The following is a 22,096-nucleotide window of genomic DNA, read 5'->3' on the forward strand; positions in this document are numbered from 1 at the left end:
ATGTTGCACAAAAGTAGACCAAGATTAATCTGATCTGGGAGCCTGCTGTGTCTCCCCATGCCTCTAGGTGGCAGTGTTCTAATGCCATTAACTTAAATCTTACCATTGGTCCTTGCATCACGCCCATCTGTGCACCACCTGCTTTCTCATCAAATCCTCCTGCCATCTGAGCAGCAAAGTTCTGCAAGACACAACAGGACATTTAAGGATCAGCGCACTGCTGTAGTAGTTACAGTGTTAATGCTATATTGTTCCAGTTTCCAGAAAGTTCACAGACAGGTCAGGCATTCCCTGCAAGCTTAATGGTGTGAAAAATTGTGAAACTTGGCTTATTTACTACTAATGATCTCAGGTGTGGGGTGCGTCTGTGTCTGAAATAGTGACGAGTGGATCTACACTAGTCATGGGAGCAAGGCTAATGGCAGGTAGAGATTTCATCCAACTATCACGCTTTTTTTGTAAACAATAGTTTAGGTCATTAGCTCAAACCCAGAAACTAAATTATGTTAAATTGTCTATGCTACACCACGAACTATGAGCTGTTCCAATGGAAACTTCGAAGGTTGAGATTTTTCCACTTTTTTCCCTCTCCCACGTATGTTATCCAACTGCTGTACAGTTTGGCATGAAATATTTGTTCTCTCTGACACAACTGGATCTAGATTCTAGGCTCTGTTGTGACTCACCTTTTAAACGTTTAACTGTATGGTGACAGGACGGTAAAATCAAAGCTCTAGCACCCTCAATTTAGTGATGTTACTGGAAGCTTTTCTGGACATTTGTAGGTTAACGTTGTGAAGATTCCCAGACATCAGCTACCTTTGATTTGCGCCTTTGTCTATAACCCACCTCCAATTAAGGTCTTAACCTATTACTTCAAAGCACAGCACCTGCTACCAGCTCTGATTACACTACAATGGGTAACCTCAAAGCAGCACTGAGCACCGCAAGGAAACTAAAAACAGCTTCATCCTCTAAAGCCTCCACTTACCCCTGCCCTTTTCTGACATAGGGTAATGTAAAATGGGATTATGATGCTTAATGTAGACAGGTGCAGAATATATGATTGAAACCACATTTGTGAAGCCAATATCGTCTAGAGGAGATCCCCAGGTCGACTATGTACTAACTACTAAACAGGTTACAAATGGGCTGAGCAATCTGGCTCATCAAGCCTTTCTTGTGTTCATATTAGATTATACATTTTTAAGGCGACTGTGAGGCTATTACTTCACGTGACCACAAGGGGGCACTGCAGACACCACTTCAGTGCAGTGCTACAACTGATTATACAGTAACATTGGGGAACAGAGAAAAGGGGCAGGAGGGGGGAGAGAGGCACGGGGCTAGTTTTACAAATCCTTCCTCTGGACACACAAAGAGCCGCCTTGTCTTCACCCTACCCACCATGTCACCCCCCCCTCCCCTGCTCTCCTTCCTTCCTGGCCTGCCTTTGACAGGCCGCGGCTGGGTCGGTACTTACTCCGCCAAGGCCGGGTGGGCCGTTGGGTCCTGGGGGTCCGGGAGGACCAGGGGGTCCGGGGTTGCCAGGAGTGCCAGGCTCACCATCTCTGCCACGTGGACCAGGGCTGCCCTGGTGGGGGGAGAGAGAAGGGGTTAACTCTTCGGTCGCTTGGCGCAGTGGCAGGGGACGCCATATACTGTAGCTACAGTCTGTACCCGTATGAAACATACTGCCAGAAACAGAGAAACAAGAAAGATGAAAACGTAGCTCTTTACTCTTTATAGGTAAGCAAACAGGAAATCCTCTGGAGCTACATTTTGTCTTTGCAAAAAATTCCCAAGCCTACAGTGAATAAACAAAACTTACTGATGCCCCCAATATCTGAACTGTATGTTGAAATGACTGGACAGAACAGGGGCAGTTTGGGAAAGAATGAAAACTACGGATGGAAGGTGACCTCCACACAGAGGCACCAGTGAGTGTTTCCTGGATGGAGCAGCACAGCCGCTGTCTGGACAGGCCGTGCTTATTATTAATTCCACTGTTGACCTGAAACATGACTATACAAAGCGAGAAAAAAGCATTACTTTTCACCGCTCAATCAGGAAAACCACCTAACTGTGCAGGGCACTATGCTATAAACTGCACTGATCTGCTCAATGTCACAGGGCTAGAGACAAAAGTCTAGGTTCAATGGCTAAAGGCATTAAGATCCTCATTTTCTTGTTGACTCAACAGTAAAAAAAAGAGAATCTGCCTCAGTCACATAATGCTGATTTGCCCTTTAGTAATGCTATAGGTTGCTTAAGAGTAAAATGAATCCATTCTGCTTACTATATATTATAGTCATTGTGCTACTGTGGGGAAACTATAGAAGTAAAATGAATATATACTGTGAACTCTTTTCTTATTTTCAACAGTGCTTGATTCTACTTCTAAGTTGATTACTGTTTAAACAATCACTGCACAGCACGTCTGTACATTGTACTGCAATATTGTATAAATATATTTTTCCAAGTTGTATTACTCTTCCAAGTTTATTACCATTAAATAACTTAAATTAAAGTTATTTAAGAACACTTCTGCACTCTAAGAAGTGGGGGGGGGGAAAGGTTTAAGTATGTTTTTACAATCAAAACAGTATTTTTAGCCCATTCAAATATTGCTCAGAATAAAAAAAATGAAGAAATTGTGCTTGTGCTTCAAGTAGGATCTATTATTTTATTGGTTCTTGTTCAGAAATATCTGTAGGACTAGTTGTGCCAAACCGGTTACTTATCAATTACACAATATTGAGCAAGATGGGTGTCAAAGAGCTATCAGAAAAAGTCCATTATTCCAGATGAACTTAATCTTTTTTGTTTGTTAAGGATATTAAGCCATTGAACGGGAATGTGTTCATTATAGTTCTGTACAGTTCATATGCACAAAGACAATACATATCATAGATTCTGATGTTTTTCAAAAGCTCAGATCTAGAGACAATACAGCAGGATGTAAGTGATGAGGCACTTGAAGCCAGAGGGGACTAGCCAGAAAGTATTAATCCTCCTGAACAACCCCAGCTGAAGTCCACCCATGCTCTCTGACTGTCAGAACCAGGAAATTCACGGGTTTATCCCACTGAAGGGGTAAAACAGTCAAGCTGCGAAAACAATAATCACCTTTGGAAAACAACTGTAGACTTGGGTTTTCTGGTCTTGTTTACAAAACACAAATTGAAGAGGTGCATTTTATGCTTCACATAGTTAAACACTGCTAAGATCCATATCCATCTGCACCCATAATCAACTGCATGTATATACAAGACTTCATCCCAAAGGATCCCAAAGTGCTTCTCACACAGGAAGGGATGCGCTTCTTCCACTCCTGGGTATTGAGCAGCTGTCATGATGTGCCAGCAGCCCCACTGCACAGCAGGCCAGGTAGAGATGGGAGAAACTGCTTTACCAACTGAGCTAAGAGGGGACTTTAAGAAGCACAGACTGAACAAGCCCAGAGCAGAATGTAGCCAGCAACACCTCTACTCTTTTGAGCACTCACAGGAGGGTGGCACCTCCAACTTCTATTCTAGAAGGAATACCAGTAGCGACGCCTACTGGTCAACCAACACCTTATTGCATCTGTTTCAGTTTTGTTTCTACTAATACTAATAATAAACCTTATTATATACAGCGCTTTGAAAAGCATTCAACTCACAGCACTTCTGGCATAGAATGGATCAGAAAGTGCAATGAACACTGACTAAACCATGAAACCACAAGAAACCGAGAAACCACATGTCCTTCATCCTGCAGTGAAAAGACTGGCTCTTTTGTCTTTCGGGAAAGAAATGAAAAATGAGCCGTGGATTTGGTTTCTACCTGCATACGTTCTCATTAGGAGAGAAAGAGAAAAATCGAAAGAGACCACTGAGTCTGCAGCTGTCAAGGCGATTAGAATAGTGTTCAGCTCAGGGTAAACTAGTGACCCCAATTACAAGTCCTGCATTCCTTCTGTGGATTTGCTCTCAGCAGCAGGCAGGAGGATTATCGGTAAAAATAAAACTCCCACCCACCTTGCCCAGGAAAAGCTGAAATGACAAGCCTCACAAAAATGTAATGAAGACGTTTCAAGAAGCACAGGAAGGGATACTGGGACCAGGAGTCCACTCACTTTCCATTAACCACTTCCTTAGTCAAACTGCAGAAGCACGGTATGCATGCGGACAACGTCGGCATGCAGGCTGAGGGGCCTAGGAACACACCTCGCGGCAGGTATTTCACTCCTCATGGGTGAGGTGGGGAATTCTGAAATCCCCATCCCCTGCGGCCACAGAAGCATTCCTTATTCACCTGTGGTACCGATCACGCGGGGTGAAACCCTCTCGGTACCACACAACTCATTTTCAGCAGCGCTAGAGTAGGGACTTTTATAGATGAATATCTGCTGTGCAACAAAGGCTCACAGGCCCATGCCTGACAAATCCACAGAGTCCCCAGCGAAGCGAACCTTGCGCCTGGTACATCCACTGATCTATCGCCCATAAAGAACTACGCAGGACAACACGAGCGGATGAGCACTCCCGGCCAGGAGACAAGATACCACAAACACGCCACGCCGTCTACAGCGAAACCGATTGTGAAAACACAGTCAAGGGGCCATTCCTCAGCTCGGGTGCGGCCGAGCACAGCGTTCGGCCCCAGGCTCTCCGGGCGAGCGATCCGGCGTGACTCACTTTCTCGCCCTTATCCCCTCGCTCTCCACGCGCCCCCTGCTCTCCGGGTGGGCCCTGCGGAGACAGACAGGAGGGGTCAGCTGTCGGGCACGAACAGGCAGGCAGGGCGTCGGCGTGCGAAAAAGAAACCAGGCCCGAAGGCTGTGACGGGTCCTGATGGACATGTACATACCATGGGGCCCATCGGTCCTCGTGGTCCTACAACCTAAGAGAGGAAGAACAGCAGGGCGTTAACATCAGAGCCACCAAACAACTAACAGCACAGCGTGCATCAAAATCAAATCAAATATACCCATGCTAAAGTATCACATACAATTAATATAAATATTGAATATATAAATTCTGATATATATATAAAGTAGTTGCATACAAAGTATTTGAAATTTTAAGGTGGGGGGGGGGGTTGTGTTGTGTTGTGTTTGAGCTATTGCACAACAGCCTACCCAGGGTTACGTCACTTGGATAAAATAATAAATAACAGCTGAAACATAATCAATACAATATCAACAAAAAACACCAAAAGCAGCCCCTGCATCCTGCACACCAGTACAACCAGTACAACTGCTGGGAAGTCATGCCCAGTAGGTTTTTACTGTTGGTCATTGTAAAAACGAATCCAGAAAAGCACAAGACTGGCAGGCGCATAAATTCACCAGGCTTAAAACCGGGTGAGAAACACTATACATCAATTGTGCATCTTACAATAGGAAGGCTAAATTATTTCAGTCTGCTCCACAGCACTCAACCTCCCTCCCTTCTTGGCCAGTTATCCTCTAGATACAGAAATAAGCTCTGTTGTCTTTGGCAACAGGCCAAGCGTGCGGACTACTGATCTGAGGCGCAACACAGCTATTTCAGTATCATACGGAAATCAGCTCAGTTTGAGAACCCTGAATATTTCACGTTGTGAGAAGCCCTTCACTACTTTGGCATCATCAAAATAACAATCACAATGTGCCTCCTAAGTCTGAACAAAGAACCTTTCATTTTTAAAATTTTCAACCACGTCATACAGCACTACAGAAATCAGAAACACACTCATAGTCTTGGGATTGCATTTTTGAAACAGGGATCTTTTGAAATGGCGAATATTTCACAGTTGTTAATATAAGCGGAAACCCCAAATCACGGACACTTACATCTGTGATATCTCCTGGTTCACCTTTCTGTCCCTGTGTGGACAAACACAAACAGAACAGGAAAATGAGTACATTGTCTGCACAGATGGAACCAGTGCATTGAGGCTTGCGCGTCTGGCCCTAGTCAAACAAGCAGTGCCAACGAAACATTGATTCAAAACAGTCAGTCCAGGGGCGCTTCTCGACTTTCTTTGGCAACTGAAAATGAATGCAACTGTAAAAAAAAAAAATTCAGGTGGTATGGAAAAATCAGAGTTTTTGTGATGTCATCCTTCAGCGAGCTCGGAGACTGAGCCTGGATTTTGTCTTGAAAACAGATTGTCCTGTTTTCCGCCATCCTCTTTGCCTTGCCAGACATATTCTGTTGCAGCCATAACGGCTCTGACGGGGCTAGAGCGCAGGATTCCATCGAAACCAAACGCTCAGTTTCCCCCCCTCGGTGTTACGACACTAACAGAGGAGGCTTTTAAGTTTCATCGGTTTCAGCAGTCCAGATTACTGCGGCTGCTGAAGAAAATGCATGGTGTTGGACCTGATGAATTTAAGATTTAATGAAACAGAGCACCTTCAAACAACCAGCATCTTCAAAACCCTCTGAAGAGCCTTCCTACGGTGCAGTGTAAAAACAGTGTACAGTGTATTGGGACACTGTACACATACAGTATCAAGCCTCTCTGTTACGTTCCTTATTTTCTCTCAGGCATGTCATGCAAATGTATCAGTACTTTTACCCATGAATGTTAAGTAGGATCAAATTAACCAGTGTCCTACAGAAATCTGTACATACTACAAAAAAATACCGCTTAAACCATAAAAAAACTCAATCATTACAATTGCTACTTTTCTAGGATTACATTCCACAGTTAATTGTTATTTGCAATCACAGAGCAAGTGTAGTAAAAAGAAATAGCTGAAAAACCTGACCTAAGCTGAAAATGGTCAAAACTAAAAGAACAAAAAAAATGGGCATCATTTTAACTTTAACTATGGCACAGTTGAAATATCGGCAACACCAAACCCTGCGAGGAACGGTGCCTGTTCAACACCCCGTTCCTTGGCTTCACTAGTTTCCAGAGCACTGATGGTCTGTTACATTCAGACAGGAGTGGGCTGTGCCATGTTTAAAGCTATGTCTGCCTGCAGAAGACAATTACTCAGTATGGCCTCACCTTAGCGCCAGGTTGACCTGTTGATAGGAAAAAGAAGAAAAAACATGAATAATCATTCAAAACTCGTTTACATCCATTACATCACTGCGGCTTCCTTCCTAGCTAAACTGGGACTATTGCTGGAGCCAAACTGAACTACAGTAGGAAAGTAGTGACTGACACACAGGGAGAGATCAGGGGACAAGGCAAAACTAGCAGTGAACCCATCCAGGCCCGACACAGTGTTGCCATGGAGAAGCATCCATGGCAACCCAACTCCCATCTCCAGATGCTCTGAGGTAGTGCACCCAAGCCGAGCAGAGGCAGAGGGTATGGGAACATGGCAGACAGCAGCAAAACAGCAAGGCATGAAGGTTAAAGGGCACTCGGGCTATGAATCTAGTGTGAAAAGCAGTGGCCGAGCTGGTTATTAATGGAGTAGTTTTTTAGAAAAGTATGGCTGAAAGAAAACAGTCTGCTTATCACCTCTGCCTGCTAGCAGGGTAGAAAATGATGTTAATGAAGCCAGGAAGGAGGATATTAGCAACACTCATAGCAAAGACATGGATTTTCTGTCTGAAGCAATCTCAAGGCATCTTTTTGTAGCATGGAATGGTTATTGTAATATTATTTCATGGAATTTACTGTTTCACAATTAACCCTCTCCTTACACCAGACAGGCCATTCTGAGGCCAGAGAATCCAGGAAATATTTGCCTGGGTTTCCCAGCAATTCAGAAGCATGAAGAGACATGGGAACCGCAGCAATTGGAGACAATATTTTAAAAAAAAAACAGTGAAAGAAAAGGATTTGAAAAAGAGCACTTCTAATTTCAAAGACCTTGCATTCATATGCTGCTATTGGTTTTTAAGGTACAGATTTGACCTTAAAAAAAACTGTGCACTGAATTCTAATTTGGAAGGAATTTCTGAATACACTTGGAAGTTGAATGTGCTATTTATGTAGACAAACTACTATCCACATTCAGCTCCACTGCCAAACAAGCAGATACAGTAACTGAGTTTATTATTTTAATAAACTATATTGAAAGGTCTGATTAAAACTGCCTAAAGCTACCATGTGTTTAATTTCTTTTGTTTTTTTAACCCTCTTCCTTAAATCAGTTTGGTTTTCGGTCCAGAAGACCTCGCAAGGGGTAGACTAGGCCACGTCTGAAAGTATTTCCATAATGAATTCCATATGCGCCTACGATACAGAGAATGGAAATATACCCTAGCAGGCCGGGCCAGGGTTAGCCAATTCTATGAAGGTTGTACCTTTTTTTTTCCAATAGCCAAGGCCATATACACAGAGAGAGTAAAAAAAAATAACTGCTGCGGAAACGCAGAGATAAATGAATTTAGAAGCGCCTCTTCTGTTGTTAATTGTGAAACTGGAAACTACACCATCAGATTGACCCGTCTCTCGGGCACAGTCGAGACTCCTGGCCATCCGTGGCTGTTCACTCTTTCTAACAAACGTTGAGAAACCTGTAAACACGGTAATTTATTTATGAAAGTGGAAATAAATAAATTACGACCACCAGGCGAAGACTGGCCAGCGGGGCAGATGGGGCAACACTCTCCGAATGGGATCTCGGGGTTAGGGCAGTCTTTTAGCTCCTCGCAGATAATCTCATCGCACAGGATAGTCCCAGTGTCGCACACGCAAATCCGACACGGCTCCGGCTTCCACACATCCTTGTCGCTATAGCGCTGGCCGTCCTGCACGCAGCTGCCTGCCTCCTCTGCGCAGGCCGTGCGCAGGAGCCAGGAGGCGGGGTGGGTGGGTGGGGGGGAGGAGGGCGGGATCAGGAGAGAGAGAGAAGTCATCACGTCAGCAGGCAGGCAGGCCTGTGATGTCACACACACACACACACGGCGCCCCGCGGGAGCAACACGTACAGGTGCGTCTGGACCCCCCTGTGGCTGCTGTGCCGTGTTTGCAGCGGCGATGTGGAGAGACGGGAGGACAAAGCGCAACAGACGGACACAAAGACGTTTACTTTTGCTTCATTACAACAAAAATGATGATGTAGGCCGCGTCCTCCAAATATGGTAAAATCCCTCATTCGTAACCAACTTCAAAAGGATCAGGCACTCGTTCCAGTCTCAAAACATCACTGCATGGACAAGTCAACAATCCCACACGGATTTGCTTCCTAAGATTCCACCTGCAAATTCTTTGAATGCCAACACTAAATAACCGTCACATTTCTGTTATTTTTTTTTATAGCTATAGCTTAGGTATGCCTTTCCCAGGAGATATGGGATGATTAATACTTCATAAATGTGAATGGAAGAAAAATCCTGTGACTATTTGGTCTATTTTTTTCCTCTTTATTAAAATTAAATTGAGAAATAAAATTAAATGGGCGAGGGCAGCACAGTCATGGGATTGAAGGTGAACCCTGGTGCCTCTCTGCTCCTGGGTCTTTGGGTTTGAGTGCAGACCGGGACACCTTCCATGAGGAGTCTGCAAGCTTGCCCCGGGGTTTGCGCAAGGGTGCTCTGGTTGTCTCCCACCTTCCAAAAGACATTTCAACGAGGTTAGTCGCCGTCTCTGAAGAGACCCCTGCTCAGCAAGGGGTCGAGTCCTGCCCGGGTCTGCCGCGACCCACCACACGAATAATTGGCTTTCTGATAACGACGGGCTGGATTCGCTGAGCGAGCGGTTAAAACTACGGTAAATCGACGCAGTAAACTAAACTCAATGTGCAATGCCACAATCCACCACACGGCGGCAGTGTGGCGCTAGGCAAGCCGGCTGCCCAGCTTTGCCAAGTCGGAACCTTCGCCAGAAAACTTCATTCAGTTCAAGATTACAAGGCTGAGTGCCGATGTTTGTACGCGCAGACTGAGGTGTTATTATATATAGCAGGCTGCGGATGGACCGAGAGGCGCAGACGCGTTTCCCTTCCCTTCCTTTCATTTCATCAAAGGTCTAGTGTCTGATAAGCATTAATTATATACACAGACGTCTAGTAAATACAAACTGTGCGCAACCCCTTAAAACTGTATTACATTAAAGGCGTTTTAAAAAAAGTAACGTGTTATTTTTTCCTTGTCTCGATATAGCACGACGGGGAAGCACGGAGCTTTTTGCGGTGTTTCTGCTCAAAAACACGAACGCAGCGTGAACGCCTCTAAACGTTGAGAAGAGGGCAGGAAAAACACTAAACTAAGGGTGCACACCACTAAGTGTTTTTTTTAACTAAATTAATATTAATCTGGACTACAGCAGCCTACGTATATAAACTCTGATAATACTGCGACCGTGCCAGCTATTGCTTAATTGAGTTTGACTGAATATAGTAAAAACAGTCATTTTTACGTTTGTTTTGAAAACTAATTCATTAAAATAATAGCACAAGGTTAAAGGCGCAATTCTATCCCGGGACAGATGGAACAGATAATCCCTGTAACTCCAACACAGTCTTGGAAACGTATCCGTGCACTGTTTGGAGCTGGAAAATTCTCTCTGGGCGAAAGGATAGCGCCTCGTCTATCCAGAATCAAAACAGTTCTCACAGTCTGAAAACCCCTTCTCGTTTACCTCAGGATTGAAATACTTTCACAATACAATTGACATGGAATTGAAAACAAACCCAGAATTAACCTGAGGGCAAAAGCGGACAGTGATAAGAATAAATCCGCACACTGCACAGAGCAATAAAAAATAATTTCCATAGCTGCACAATTAGGAAGCTGCAAAGTTATAAAACTGCAGTTGACACACTAGAATCCTAAATACTGTATGAAATAGTGCACAATGACTGGTTTTATAAATATTTTAAAAGCTCTCTCTTTCCTTCCTAATCTGTACACATCGATTTTGGGATTCTTGTCTTTGAAAGGCTCTCTAAAAATTTTAATTTTATTTTTTTTTAAATAAAATGAAAAAGATGCATTTTGTTCTTTGATAACTAAAGCCTAACGGTGAAGCCAAAACGAATAACGTTGGACCTTCTGTAAATAACGCATTTCCAAGCTTTGACGTGAACAGTTGAAAGACTGTGACGCCCGAAGCTGCCGTCGCGCGGGCCGGTCGGTGTGTTTACCTTGGAGACCCAGGTCGGCTCTCGGGTAACCCGGCGGACCTCGAGACCTGTGAATGGGGTCTTTCTTAAAGAGACAGAGCCCTTAATTCACGAGGTGCTGCTTAAACAAACACGGCGCTTTTAACCCATCTGGAAACCGCGACTCCCGAAGACGCCAGTTCAAACACACTGAACAATGGAGAAAGGACAGCCTTCATTGACATACCTCTGACTTTTTCCAACCCTTTTTAAAGAAAAACGAGCAGGTTTATGGTTTCCAAAGTATATCCCACGACTGTCCTTTGCAAGGTATCGTGATAGAAAGTTGTTCGCCTTTATTAAAATATTTGCCCCATTTTCAATTAGTACTCCTAATTTTTCCCTCTTGAGGCTCTACACTATAGGATTTGTTACTTTCCTGGATTAAGTGTCAACCACAAAACGCAGTACGTAACTGCGCTTCAAGTCATACTATAGACGGGGAAAATGCCCCCTATATCAAATGCAGGTTGGGTGAATTTAAGCGGGTTCAGAGGTCCCACATCAAAAAGCCGTGTCTGGGAATGAGGGTGACAGGTTCACCGGCCGGCTCGGACTCGGTGACTCGGTGCCGGCGCCTGGAGTGACCCTTTGAGCCTGCCAGGCAGATCCCGAAACATCTGTCTGCTTCGGGAAGAGCCTCCTGTGCTGGCCCAGGGGCCTCTGCGCGGCTGAAGGGGTATCCGGAGCATACAGTAGCACTTTGTTATTCCCTCTTCACCTTTTTCCCCTCTACCTCCTCCTGCTTTTCACTACGGACAAAACTAAGGCCGACCTCTTACTTGGTGACAAAATAGCCATGTTAAATAACGCATTTTTGTTTTTACCCCGCTCTCCCCCCCCCCCCAAAAAAACCGTTTATTCATTACATTTTCCAGTAGCTGTGCTCGCCAGACAATCTTCTGTACTCAAGTCTGTCTCACATTTTAATCTGGAAAACAGATGGATCCACTAAACTCCTATGGAACATTACTGCTGGCCCAGTTCCATCAAGTGTTACCTCTTTTTTTTTTGGGTGTGTGTGACGGATTTCTTGTGTTTTCATGAACCTGAAATGAGTGCCGGGTACGGGAAGCCAGAGCTGACCGCGGAGCCCGTCCAGGTGGGATTCCACACGGGCACATCGCGAGGGGACTCGGGCCGGCTCTAGCGCCCGGGCTGCGTCGCCCCCTCTCTGCAAATCGCCTCCGAACCACCACTCCCCCCCCCCACCACCACGCACTCGGCTGGAATGCCTTTCACAGAGGGGCCTTGAGCCCGACCACCTTTAATTCCTGAGTCTATTTTTTAGACAGTCCCGAGAAGTTAAAAAAAAAAGCCTGTCAAAACCTTTTCGGAATGTCTTTAAAACACCCGCAGGTGTCCCCCGCTCTGGGGAAGGGGGGGGGGGGGCTATCAATCTGAGCTGGAATTCAGGATGATCTGACTGCACACACACACTCACAAGAGCGAGCGAGCGAGCCTCGGCTGTCCTTCTGCTATCGCCTCTCAAGAAAGCTCTCGCCCGCAGCTATCCCGAGAAAAAAAAACATCGCAATATGAAGAAATAAGCGAGCAAACGCGAGTAAAAAAAAAAGTCCGAGACGCTGCCGAAGCGCGTCCAGACAGTTGCGGTCCTAGATCTCTCTCGCTCGGCTTCCACGCTTCGAAACTTCTTAGCAGCTACTAAGTGCGTCTCCCAGCCCGCGACACCCTCACACGTACAGGACTGATCTCAGGATTGTCCAGAGCCCGTCAGTTCAGAGCCGATGCGGGTTTTAGACCTTTTTCAGAAGAGTTTCAGGTACCTTATCAACGCTTCCCCGCTTTTAACGGTAGTGTTACCGTTCGAAGCCACAAAGCCTGCTGGAGACACACTAAGGAATTACTGTACCTGCAGTGTATTCAATGCACACAGTCTGACCAATAAACAGCTTCTTTGCACGTTGATAAAAAAAACCGAATGCAGGGAAGTTTAGCTTTTTTAAAACTGAAGTTACTCATATCTACACAACCTGATACACTTCACAACTCACGTGACTGAAAAAATCCTATGATAGGACATCTGCTCGACTGACTGCGAACAAGAATACTTAAAAATAAAAATATTAATATTTTTAATATTGCAGGATGGACCCCTCCGTTCGCAGACCTCCCCAGACCAGCTCTCGCAATCAATAAAAAACAAAAAAAAATACACAAACAAAATGAATAACAAAAAAAAAATCTGTGCAAAGTTTTAGAACTTTCTTTTTGTTAAAAAAATACAACTTACGGACATCCTCTTCGTCCTGGCATTTGACAACCGCTAATAGAATGACTTGAGTTGCTGCGATTAGCAGAACAGTCCTTGAATCCAAAAAGCTGAACATGTCTAAATATTAGACATGCAGGGCCTTTGGGGATGAGTTGAAGGGCCGAAGGAGGAGCAGAGACGGCTCGTGTTTTGTCCCAGTAGCTACCGAGCCGTCATACAGTCAACCTTTCACAACCGAAGAGGAATCCGGCACCAGGCCTCAGCAGAAACTCAGCACTGTCTGCTCTAGGCCAGGCACCGCGGTTTTATGTCCACTCTGGCTTGAATGGATCTTCGTATATTCCCAGATACCAGTCCACCCCCTACCCCCAGCCAGGCTGAAACCCGAGCCCCGTCTCCCTCCCCTTCTGCCTGCCGCTTCCATTCTCCCAGACCCCTCCTTCTCTCCTGCGCTGACAAAAAGGGGGTACCCAAAAAAAGTTACACTTTTCCTCAACTCAGTCACCCCCCCCGCCCCGCTACTCCCCACCCCCTCTTTGCCGTCCCAATCTCTCCTCCCCGCCCTCTCGCCGCCCGTCTCCGCCAGCCCGCACAGGAGCTGCGCTCTTGAGTTCAAGGAGAGCACCTTCAGCTCGTTTTCTTTTAAAAACCCGTTCTTCGGTTTCTTTTAACGCCGATTTTCCGACTACCGTTCGTTTTGAAACTTTCTTTTTTTTTCTGTTCCTCCGTTGTGGCTGTTCGTCGGGCGCTGTCTCTTTTTCTAAAAAAAACCACACACACACTAAGGCGTTTAGTTCAGCACTTGTGCGGAGATTTATAACATCTTAGTATTTACAGACGTACGAATAAAACGATATTCGGCTCCTGATGGCGGTGATTTTTAGTGCAGCCTGACACCGGCGCGTCCGCTTGGCGGAAATTGGTGTACAGTGAATTTCATCAAACAAATTGTTATTTATAAGTGACTAAAGAATAGGAGTAGGACTTCGATATTGCAAAGCTTTGAAAACGGATTATTAACGGGTTTACGTTTCATCGACTGCAGACCAGCATTAAAAAAAACACCTCAGAATTAAATAATGTAGAAAACAATGCAGGAACTTCGCTTCCATAATCCGAAATATCGCAAATTGACAGAATCCTTAACTAGTCTTTAAAAGTCCTGTTTTTGATAGCCAGACGCAATGGATTAAAGTTTACTGTTCGACGTCAACGGTACTTATTCTAAAACTTTAAAAGTGTCCATTATGATAAAGGTACTGGTATCAAAACACACAACTAATAGATCTCCGACAGAGTAGCTCGAGTAAAAAAAAAACCCGGATAAGTTACACTTTATCGGTGTTTAAAGTGCGGCTTTTAACGTTGGACCTCCGTGCTGAAAGGGAGAGAGCAGGTCCGAGTCACCTCGCCACAGGCGAGACAAACTTGCTTCCTAGAATCTGAATCATTTTCGAGATCAATGCATTGTGTCCCTACACGAGTTCGACTTCGAGGCGAAGCCTTTCGTTGGCTACCCGGCCTTCAAAGAGTTTCAGAAAAAAAAGCCCAGTAACGCATGTATGATGAAGTCTTTGACGGGAATGGTTTCTTCCTCGGAAGATAGACTTCAAAAATGTAAAGGTATGTAAATGAGGCGTAAATATGCGAAATACGATAAACTTTAATCCATTGCGTCTGGCTATCAAAAACAGGACTTTTAAAGACTAGTTAAGGGTTCTGTTAATTTGCGATATTTCGGATTATGGAAGCGAAGTTCCGGCATTGTTTTCTACATTATTTAATTCTGAGGTGTTCTTTTAATGCTCGGTGCTTGAGACCCACATTTAAACTTTAAATTCTTTAACGGGAAAAAAAAGCTTTGAAATAGTTTTATTGTCGTGAGTCTCGAGGAGGTGGAAACCGGAACAAATCCCGATAAGTTTTATAAGCACGGCGGTAGAACTATTCGCCAGTAGCAATACGTGCCTCTTGACAGCTCTCTGTAAACGGTCAAAGCATTTCCTTAATTAAACCAGCTGTCCGCGTTTTAATTGCTCTGCTAGAAACGTCGCTATTTTTCTACCTCGGCATTTCACCAAAAACCAACTGTAAATTGTAAATAAAAAGTGAACATCTTAAAAGGCTTTGCACTGACTAAAAGTCGTATCTCCTCTCCAAAAAACTAAAGATTGGCTAGTCGGTGAAGGTTTCCCCCACAGGTCGCTAATCTTTGGAGAAGAAAAAAATAAAAATACTCATAAACCTTTACAGGGCAGTAAGGCTTTTGAAACAAGGATGCTTATGCGCTGTAATGCAATCTTTTAAGTAGAACCTTGGTTCCTAAACCAGCAAATTATGAAATATAAACAGCTGTGAACTACAGGCAAAAGCTCAGATTCCACTCAAGGGTGCAATATGGTTTTGTAGTGAGTGGCCTAAACAGAGCAGTAGCAGTGTTAAGTGGTGTAAACAAACTACCACAATACAAAGGTCTTGTCATCTGCTTCTAAAAACTCTACATAATAGACTTAAGAAACCTACATTAAAAAAAGGAAATGCTCTCATTTTTCTTAAGCGCACACAAATATTTCTTCATTTCATCTTCCAGTTCAATAGTTAATTGCACAGGGTGAGTGAAGGGGCCATTTCATTGGCTGAAAGAGTGGGGGAAGGGGTGGGACAGGCCGTCAGCAGTGGGTGGAACCAGGTGCCATCACCTGGTTTGACAGTTGACCTGTCAATCATAGCCTATTCAGAAAAAAAATGGGCCAGACTGTCTGGCCTGTCCCCTATATAAATGAGAGCTTGAACACAGTATAGGGACAGTCTAGACTCTAGCTGTGGTACAGTAGCTAAGAGCAACACATCCACAGGCAGCTACTTGTGCTGGCTTCTGTTTTTATCAGGATGGGGCTTCAACTAGATAGGCACAGGTTGCTCTTGGCTGTTATCTGACCCCTTTGCTGATCATTGTGAGGCTGTAGCGGCTCTTTCAGAAAGGAGTACGCAGTGATCGGGAGCTCAGTGGACCAGGACTGTGCATGATGGGAGTAGGGTCAACAGCCTTCAGATCCAATGGATTTACTTTTTTTTTTGGCATGCAATTTGCAATTTTAAAAATGGCCCGGGCTCTAAAAGAGACTGGCGGGAATTTCCACAACAGTGCTTTCAGTGCGCAGATTCCTGTCATTGGAGCACGCGCTGTCCTTTCGGGGTTTTTCAACACATCAGAAGCTTTTTGGGCTCACCGCTGCATTTTACTGCCGGGACAGCAATTATCCACATGGCTTTGTGAAAAGCTGTGAACTGAGCTCTCCGGAGGTTAACAACAGCCTCCAAAACACATGAACAGACAAGAGCCTCTTATCATTTGTGTTGCTGGAAACCTGTTCCTTATTTATATGGTCTAGAGCAGCTTGTGCATGATGCTGCCACCCTCCTTCTCCCCAGCCTGGCACAGGGGCAGTACGGCAGGGGGAGTGGCACTTTTCTAATGGCTCAGCCGAATGCAGCAGAACCCCCCCCCCCATCACAGCAATGCCTGTTGATTACAAGAAAAAGGCACGAGTGCTTACCAACAATTATCTACCCTGTTCATAACTGCAACATCTCGAAAGCCAGGTGCACTGAGGCAAATTCTACAGTAAAAAGAAATGTGTTTATGTGAACGTCCTTCCGAAGTCCAGACCACCTGGAACCGCTCTGTTCGGTCATGTACCAGCAATTAAAAATCTGGCGTTAGGGGGCGCTCTCCTTTACATGTAAAATAACATCAAGCATGCTGTGCTTCTCCGGCAATTAAAAGGGAGTTATTATGATGTCATTTGGGAACTCCCAGTCATTAGGCCGAAAAGCCTGGGGCTAGAAGGTTAACGTGTTGCACCCTGAATGGACATGCACCAAACATCGCTTTGTTTCACTTCCTCTTTCAAAAATCTTCCCATACTCCAAACAGAATGTGTACTTTCCAGTTTCCAGTTCCTCCTGGTTTTTGTAATAGTTAGGTCCTGCAGAGGAATGCAGATACAGTATTACCCACTATCTTATCGTGATAAGGTCAAGTTATATATAGAACAGCCAAGAAGGGCCGGCCGAGGTGCGATACCTGCTGTCGTATATTACTTATTTAAAGCTAACAGCCAGCATTCCTCAGGGGTAAATGAATCGTTTCATTCATAAAGGAGAAAGGCCATCTGAAATATGCAGTGCATCTTCACTGCCGTGGCCTCCACTGTTTCATGACCCCCAATCCATGAAACATCACATTGTCTACCCCCCACAGAGCACATACTGGGCACCCAGCATCATTTCCGTTCAGTTATTCAGAGGGGCGAGCATGGGCCGAGAGGTTCAGAATCGGGGGCGAAAGTTTTTGGCAGGTTACAGGGACTTAAAATGTTTAAAGTTAACCTTTTCCTGTCTGTTAAATTATCAAGACTGATCATGAGGGCCACTAGTATTAGTCTTCCTCAGGAACACCCCCACCCCATCAACACACACATAGCTCATGGTGCAAGACATCATGTTCTACTGTTGCTTCTTGGGGACGCCTCAGGCTAGCCAGAAGAGCCAAACATCTAGGCCGGAGTGGGCATGACCGAGCAACAGGGAGCTGGAAGTGACAGCCACAGGGCTAGTGTAAGAGCAAGCATGTGGCACTGATCCTGTTAACACTGGCACCACCATCCCCTTTAAACCTGGATGATAGTAACATGTGCAGTGATTGTAATCTGTAGTCTAGAAAGTGCCTTTCAAGAGGACATTCCCAAGAGGTGCACAGAAAAACTGGAAACAAAGAGCAACCAAGTTGTAAAAACTTATTAAATGGGTTCTGAGGTGAGATTTAAAAATATCCAATGAGTCTGATTCCCTAATACTACCTGGAAGTGCAGTTCCAAGTACTGGCGAGCGGACTTTGAAGGCCTTATGTGGCCCTGTGGACAGACACAAGACCTGCGTCAAGGAATCGAAGCTCGTGGCTAGGGATTTAACTGGACAGCAGGTCAGGTGTGTAAGGGACCAGACAAGCCATCCACGGGCTAAGTAGACTTTCAGTTGCAAAGTGCAGAATTCTCCTGCTGCAGGAGGCCTGGCCTTTTTTCATAGTGGGATTCTCCACAGTCCCCGGCGAAGGGAAATATTACCTTGCCTCGTTCACCTGCAACCTAACACTCGGGCACCCAAAGAGGCACTACTCCTTCTAAAAAGGACAGACCAAACTCGTCTGCCTCTGCTTTCTCCGCAATTGTTGCGGTAGGTGGTAATGACAGTATTAGTCAAGTAGAGAGAAAGTGGTGGGTTGTTGACTCACTGTCCATTGATGTGGACCTGTCACTCAACACCATTTCTCTCCTCTGGCTTTCAGGGAGTCATCTAAAGAAAAACAAAGATGACTGCGGATAGAGTTTCTATGGTGACAGGGAGGAATGTGTCCCATAAATAAATGAGAATGAGGCATATACCCTGTAATTTATACACAGAAAGAGCAGGCACGCTGGCGCGCAGCCAGAGCACGGAGCCAGGGCTGCACACACGCGGGGAACGGTCAGGGCATCGGACCAAACTGACAGCGTCAGACGCTGGGGACTGGTCACATCTGACGTCCCGCGCCCCGATTCGGCTCTCGCAGCCCTCTGGCAGAGACCCCTTCTCGCCACGGCTGCTTCCTTGCGAAATAGAAGCGCGCTGATAACCGGCGCTCCAGTGTGGAGACTGGCTGTCCTCCCATTTTTCTCAAGACGGGCGACCTTGTTTTTTAACTGACCCCCCACCACGTCGTCGGGGCCCGAACACTTCCTTCAGGGAACGGCAGGACGAGCAGGCAGACAAGCCAGACAGGCTGAAAACGCCTCCCCACACTTGGAACCTTACAGATGTTTCTTATCAGATTTTACAGTAGCTTAGTTCATTATGCTGTTAAGAGTACTGTTAAGAGTACAGCATGACATTGATAACACAGAAATAGTCATGCTACTACAGCTTTTATTTTTAAAAATGCCATCTAAAACCTTTAATATAGCAACATCATTCTAAAAAAAAACCTTTTTTTAAAAAAATGTTTCATAGTACTAAACAGCTTTGCTGTAAATACCCTGCAGTAAATTTCACAGATGTTCATTTCAACACAAAATGTATTTATACATGTACGTTATTGCCCTTCTTTGGGTGGCTGTCGCAGTCTGGAATGAAGATCTGTCCATGTGTTGCTAGTTCTGAGCCTTTCACAGTAGCCTTGCCAGAAGAACCCAAGGGCCTTCTTTTAAACAGCGGTTTAATTTTATACCCTGTAATTTTGCATCTCGTTAGTTGGCTGGCAAAGGCGACTCTGTTGGGGGAAAAGAACGGTTTTGTAAAACGACCTTTTTAGGCACAGCTCCCAGCCATCCATGACCACCGCTTCGCATTTCCCTTCATGTGGTGAGCCGGATCCTGCCCCGCCCCCCGGAAGTGATGCGTTGCAGAGGCGCAAAGGTCAGCTGCACATGACTGGCACATGGCCAAATACCGGCATGGCCTACTCTATAATCCACGGCCCTGGAGTGCAGCCATGCCTGGGCAAATGAGGGAGGAGGACACCCCTCTATCCCATGTCTAGCAATTTCAAGCCGGCGTGCTCACCACAAGGGCATGCCCCTCATGCAACTTCATTTGGTGGATAACAGCACAGAATCGCCCAAAATAGACACCCGTTACCCTTTACAACTCTGTTCCCTCCTCCTCATCCCACTACACATCGGTGTGGCCAGATCTTTTTGCCTGAGCTAAAGGCACAGGCTGCTCTGGATCAGTGACAGCGCTAGTAGTTACGTTAATTGGCCGCTTCTCCTTCATCTTAATGACAAGGGTTCCAGCCACAGGCCACACCTCCCCATGAAGAAAAAAAGCAAGATATTTCGACTTGGTGAATCGCCTACAGGTTCAGTGTCTTCTCTTTGTGTCTACTTGTACATGTTTGATATTGTTTTACTTAATATAATGTCCCCTGGTTACTTGTGTTGCATTTCTGACTATATTGTGTGAGCTTTAGTCATTTTCTTTCATCTTTATGTACTTGCATGTTGTCGTATGTATTGCTTTCTTTGCACTTAATGAAAACTTTGTAGTACATTTTAAGTCATCCTGGACCAACAAATAAATACTGTAATAATAATGATGTTGGACCTCATCCTGATTTCTCTCGTGCTGAGCAGAGGAAATGTGTGAATTCCCCCTGAATGGTGCCCAAAGAAGATACCATTTTGCACAGCAGGATGGAGTAAAGCCACTGGGGAAGTGTCTTGCTCAGAGAAACAACAGCAGTGTTCAAAATGGGGACTCGAACCCACAGCCTTCAAGTCTAGAGCTCCAGCTTCTACTGTATGCTGCTCCAATACATGCAAGATGGATTCTATATCATTGCGTCAACAGTCTCTGTGGCACACTTCTGTACATTAGACCCCGGACTCCTTTGAAAACCCTAACAGCGCTCGGATTTATTCAACAGCAGGCTACAAACCATAACAATAACCACTTCAGCCCAGACTGTATATCTATCACCTGCTTCATTTAAGAACCCGGCTGCTCCCGTTGTAATCACAGTGTGTTTACCTCCGGGCCTGCCACATCCCATTCAGGTGGCAGCTTGCTAATCCCAGTTAAACAGCATTAAAGAAAATAAAGGGAACAGAACACTTTCCTCTCAACATTTTCAGTAACAGATCCAACAGTAATACATTTTCTGCCTTAAATGCTGTTTTGTGAAACAATAGAAGAAAGAAGACACCCAGGACACTCTTTGATGGCTGCCTGGCACTAGAAGGGTAAAGGTGAAACAGGTCCCAGTCTTTCTGCAAACTTTCTGGGGTACTGGATCTTAGTAAGGAGAGCTCTCCAACCCTAGTACTAGAGAACGCTGAAACATTAGCTGTTATAGGTGTCCTTAATCTGCAGCTAATGATAACAAAAATTCAAAAAACTAATTTGGATTAAGTACGAGATTATCTGTTTTAGTTACTGTATGTGATATGGAAAGTTGGAAAATTGGGAAAAAAAACGGAAATAATTTACATCATCAAACCAGGGTGGGGTGTAAGGATCTTAGCGTAGATCCAGCACTGCCCCCCTCACCCATTTCAGATCATATTCAATAGAATAAACCAACACGCACAGGAACAGCTGTGCCCTCCACAGAGGTGCTTCCTCACACCCCTTGCCCTGGAGAAGGCACAACTTTATCACCTCACTCATGGAAAGAGAAAAACTGAGTCCATCCCCTCCCCTGCCTCTGGAAAACAGAACAAGAGTGGAGGATACTCTTCACCCCCTGGAACGCGCGGGCGTCCTTCAACATCAACTCCCCCCCCACCACCACCACCTTCAAAAAGACCCAATAGGCACATGAGTCCACCCTAAAAACAGGACCCGGCGCCAGCCCTGTCTCAACTGTGCTCCGTGAGTGACAGAGCTTCTGTCAGCCCCTGATCTGCGGATCCACAGTTCCACCTTCAGGGAGGAGGGAGATGTGTGCCTTGTGCCCTGCCCAGCAGACAAACATTACACCTTGAACAGCTGGTCACAGACAGCTGCCCTGACTCACAGGCTCCTGGCTGTCCCCTGCCCTTCCTTTTGCACCACAATCCCATTGTCTGACTTTCGGTTTGGATTTTGTTTAGTGCGTCTCTGAGTGTATGGGAATTCCCCCCGCCTGGGTGTTTAGCTCCAGTCCTGTCTTTGCTTCACTGCGGCGTGCTAGCAGACACAGGCCCCTGGGCATCTGTCCGCCCGCCTGCAGCTCTCTGCATCCACCCCTGTTACAGCATCAACGCGCATCTGACCCAGCGGAAAGGGAGTGC

At 45.4% G+C, this 22,096-nt stretch overlaps 1 protein-coding gene across 2 annotated transcripts in view; it reads right to left on the reverse strand.

The window, feature by feature from the left end:
- col2a1b (collagen, type II, alpha 1b) overlaps positions 1 to 13,598 on the reverse strand; it is a 57,764-nt gene extending 44,166 nt beyond the window's left edge. Inside the window, exons 1-8 of one of the 2 annotated variants that reach the window (XM_088915415.1) lie at positions 13,302 to 13,598; positions 8,510 to 8,716; positions 6,991 to 7,007; positions 5,822 to 5,854; positions 4,855 to 4,887; positions 4,683 to 4,736; positions 1,484 to 1,594; positions 104 to 181 (exon numbers count right to left, since the gene is read on the reverse strand). In XM_088915415.1, coding sequence (XP_088771541.1) covers positions 104 to 181; positions 1,484 to 1,594; positions 4,683 to 4,736; positions 4,855 to 4,887; positions 5,822 to 5,854; positions 6,991 to 7,007; positions 8,510 to 8,716; positions 13,302 to 13,398 — 630 coding nt within the window. In that variant the 5' untranslated portion in view covers positions 13,399 to 13,598. The remainder of the gene's footprint in view (positions 1 to 103; positions 182 to 1,483; positions 1,595 to 4,682; positions 4,737 to 4,854; positions 4,888 to 5,821; positions 5,855 to 6,990; positions 7,008 to 8,509; positions 8,717 to 13,301) is intronic. The other variant, XM_088915426.1, reaches the window with a different exon arrangement.
- Positions 13,599 to 22,096: the final 8,498 nt, after the last annotated feature.

The sequence above is a fragment of the Atractosteus spatula genome, chromosome 1, assembly GCF_055471065.1.
Source record: "Atractosteus spatula isolate fAtrSpa1 chromosome 1, fAtrSpa1.hap1, whole genome shotgun sequence".
Classification (NCBI taxonomy): domain Eukaryota; kingdom Metazoa; phylum Chordata; class Actinopteri; order Semionotiformes; family Lepisosteidae; genus Atractosteus; species Atractosteus spatula.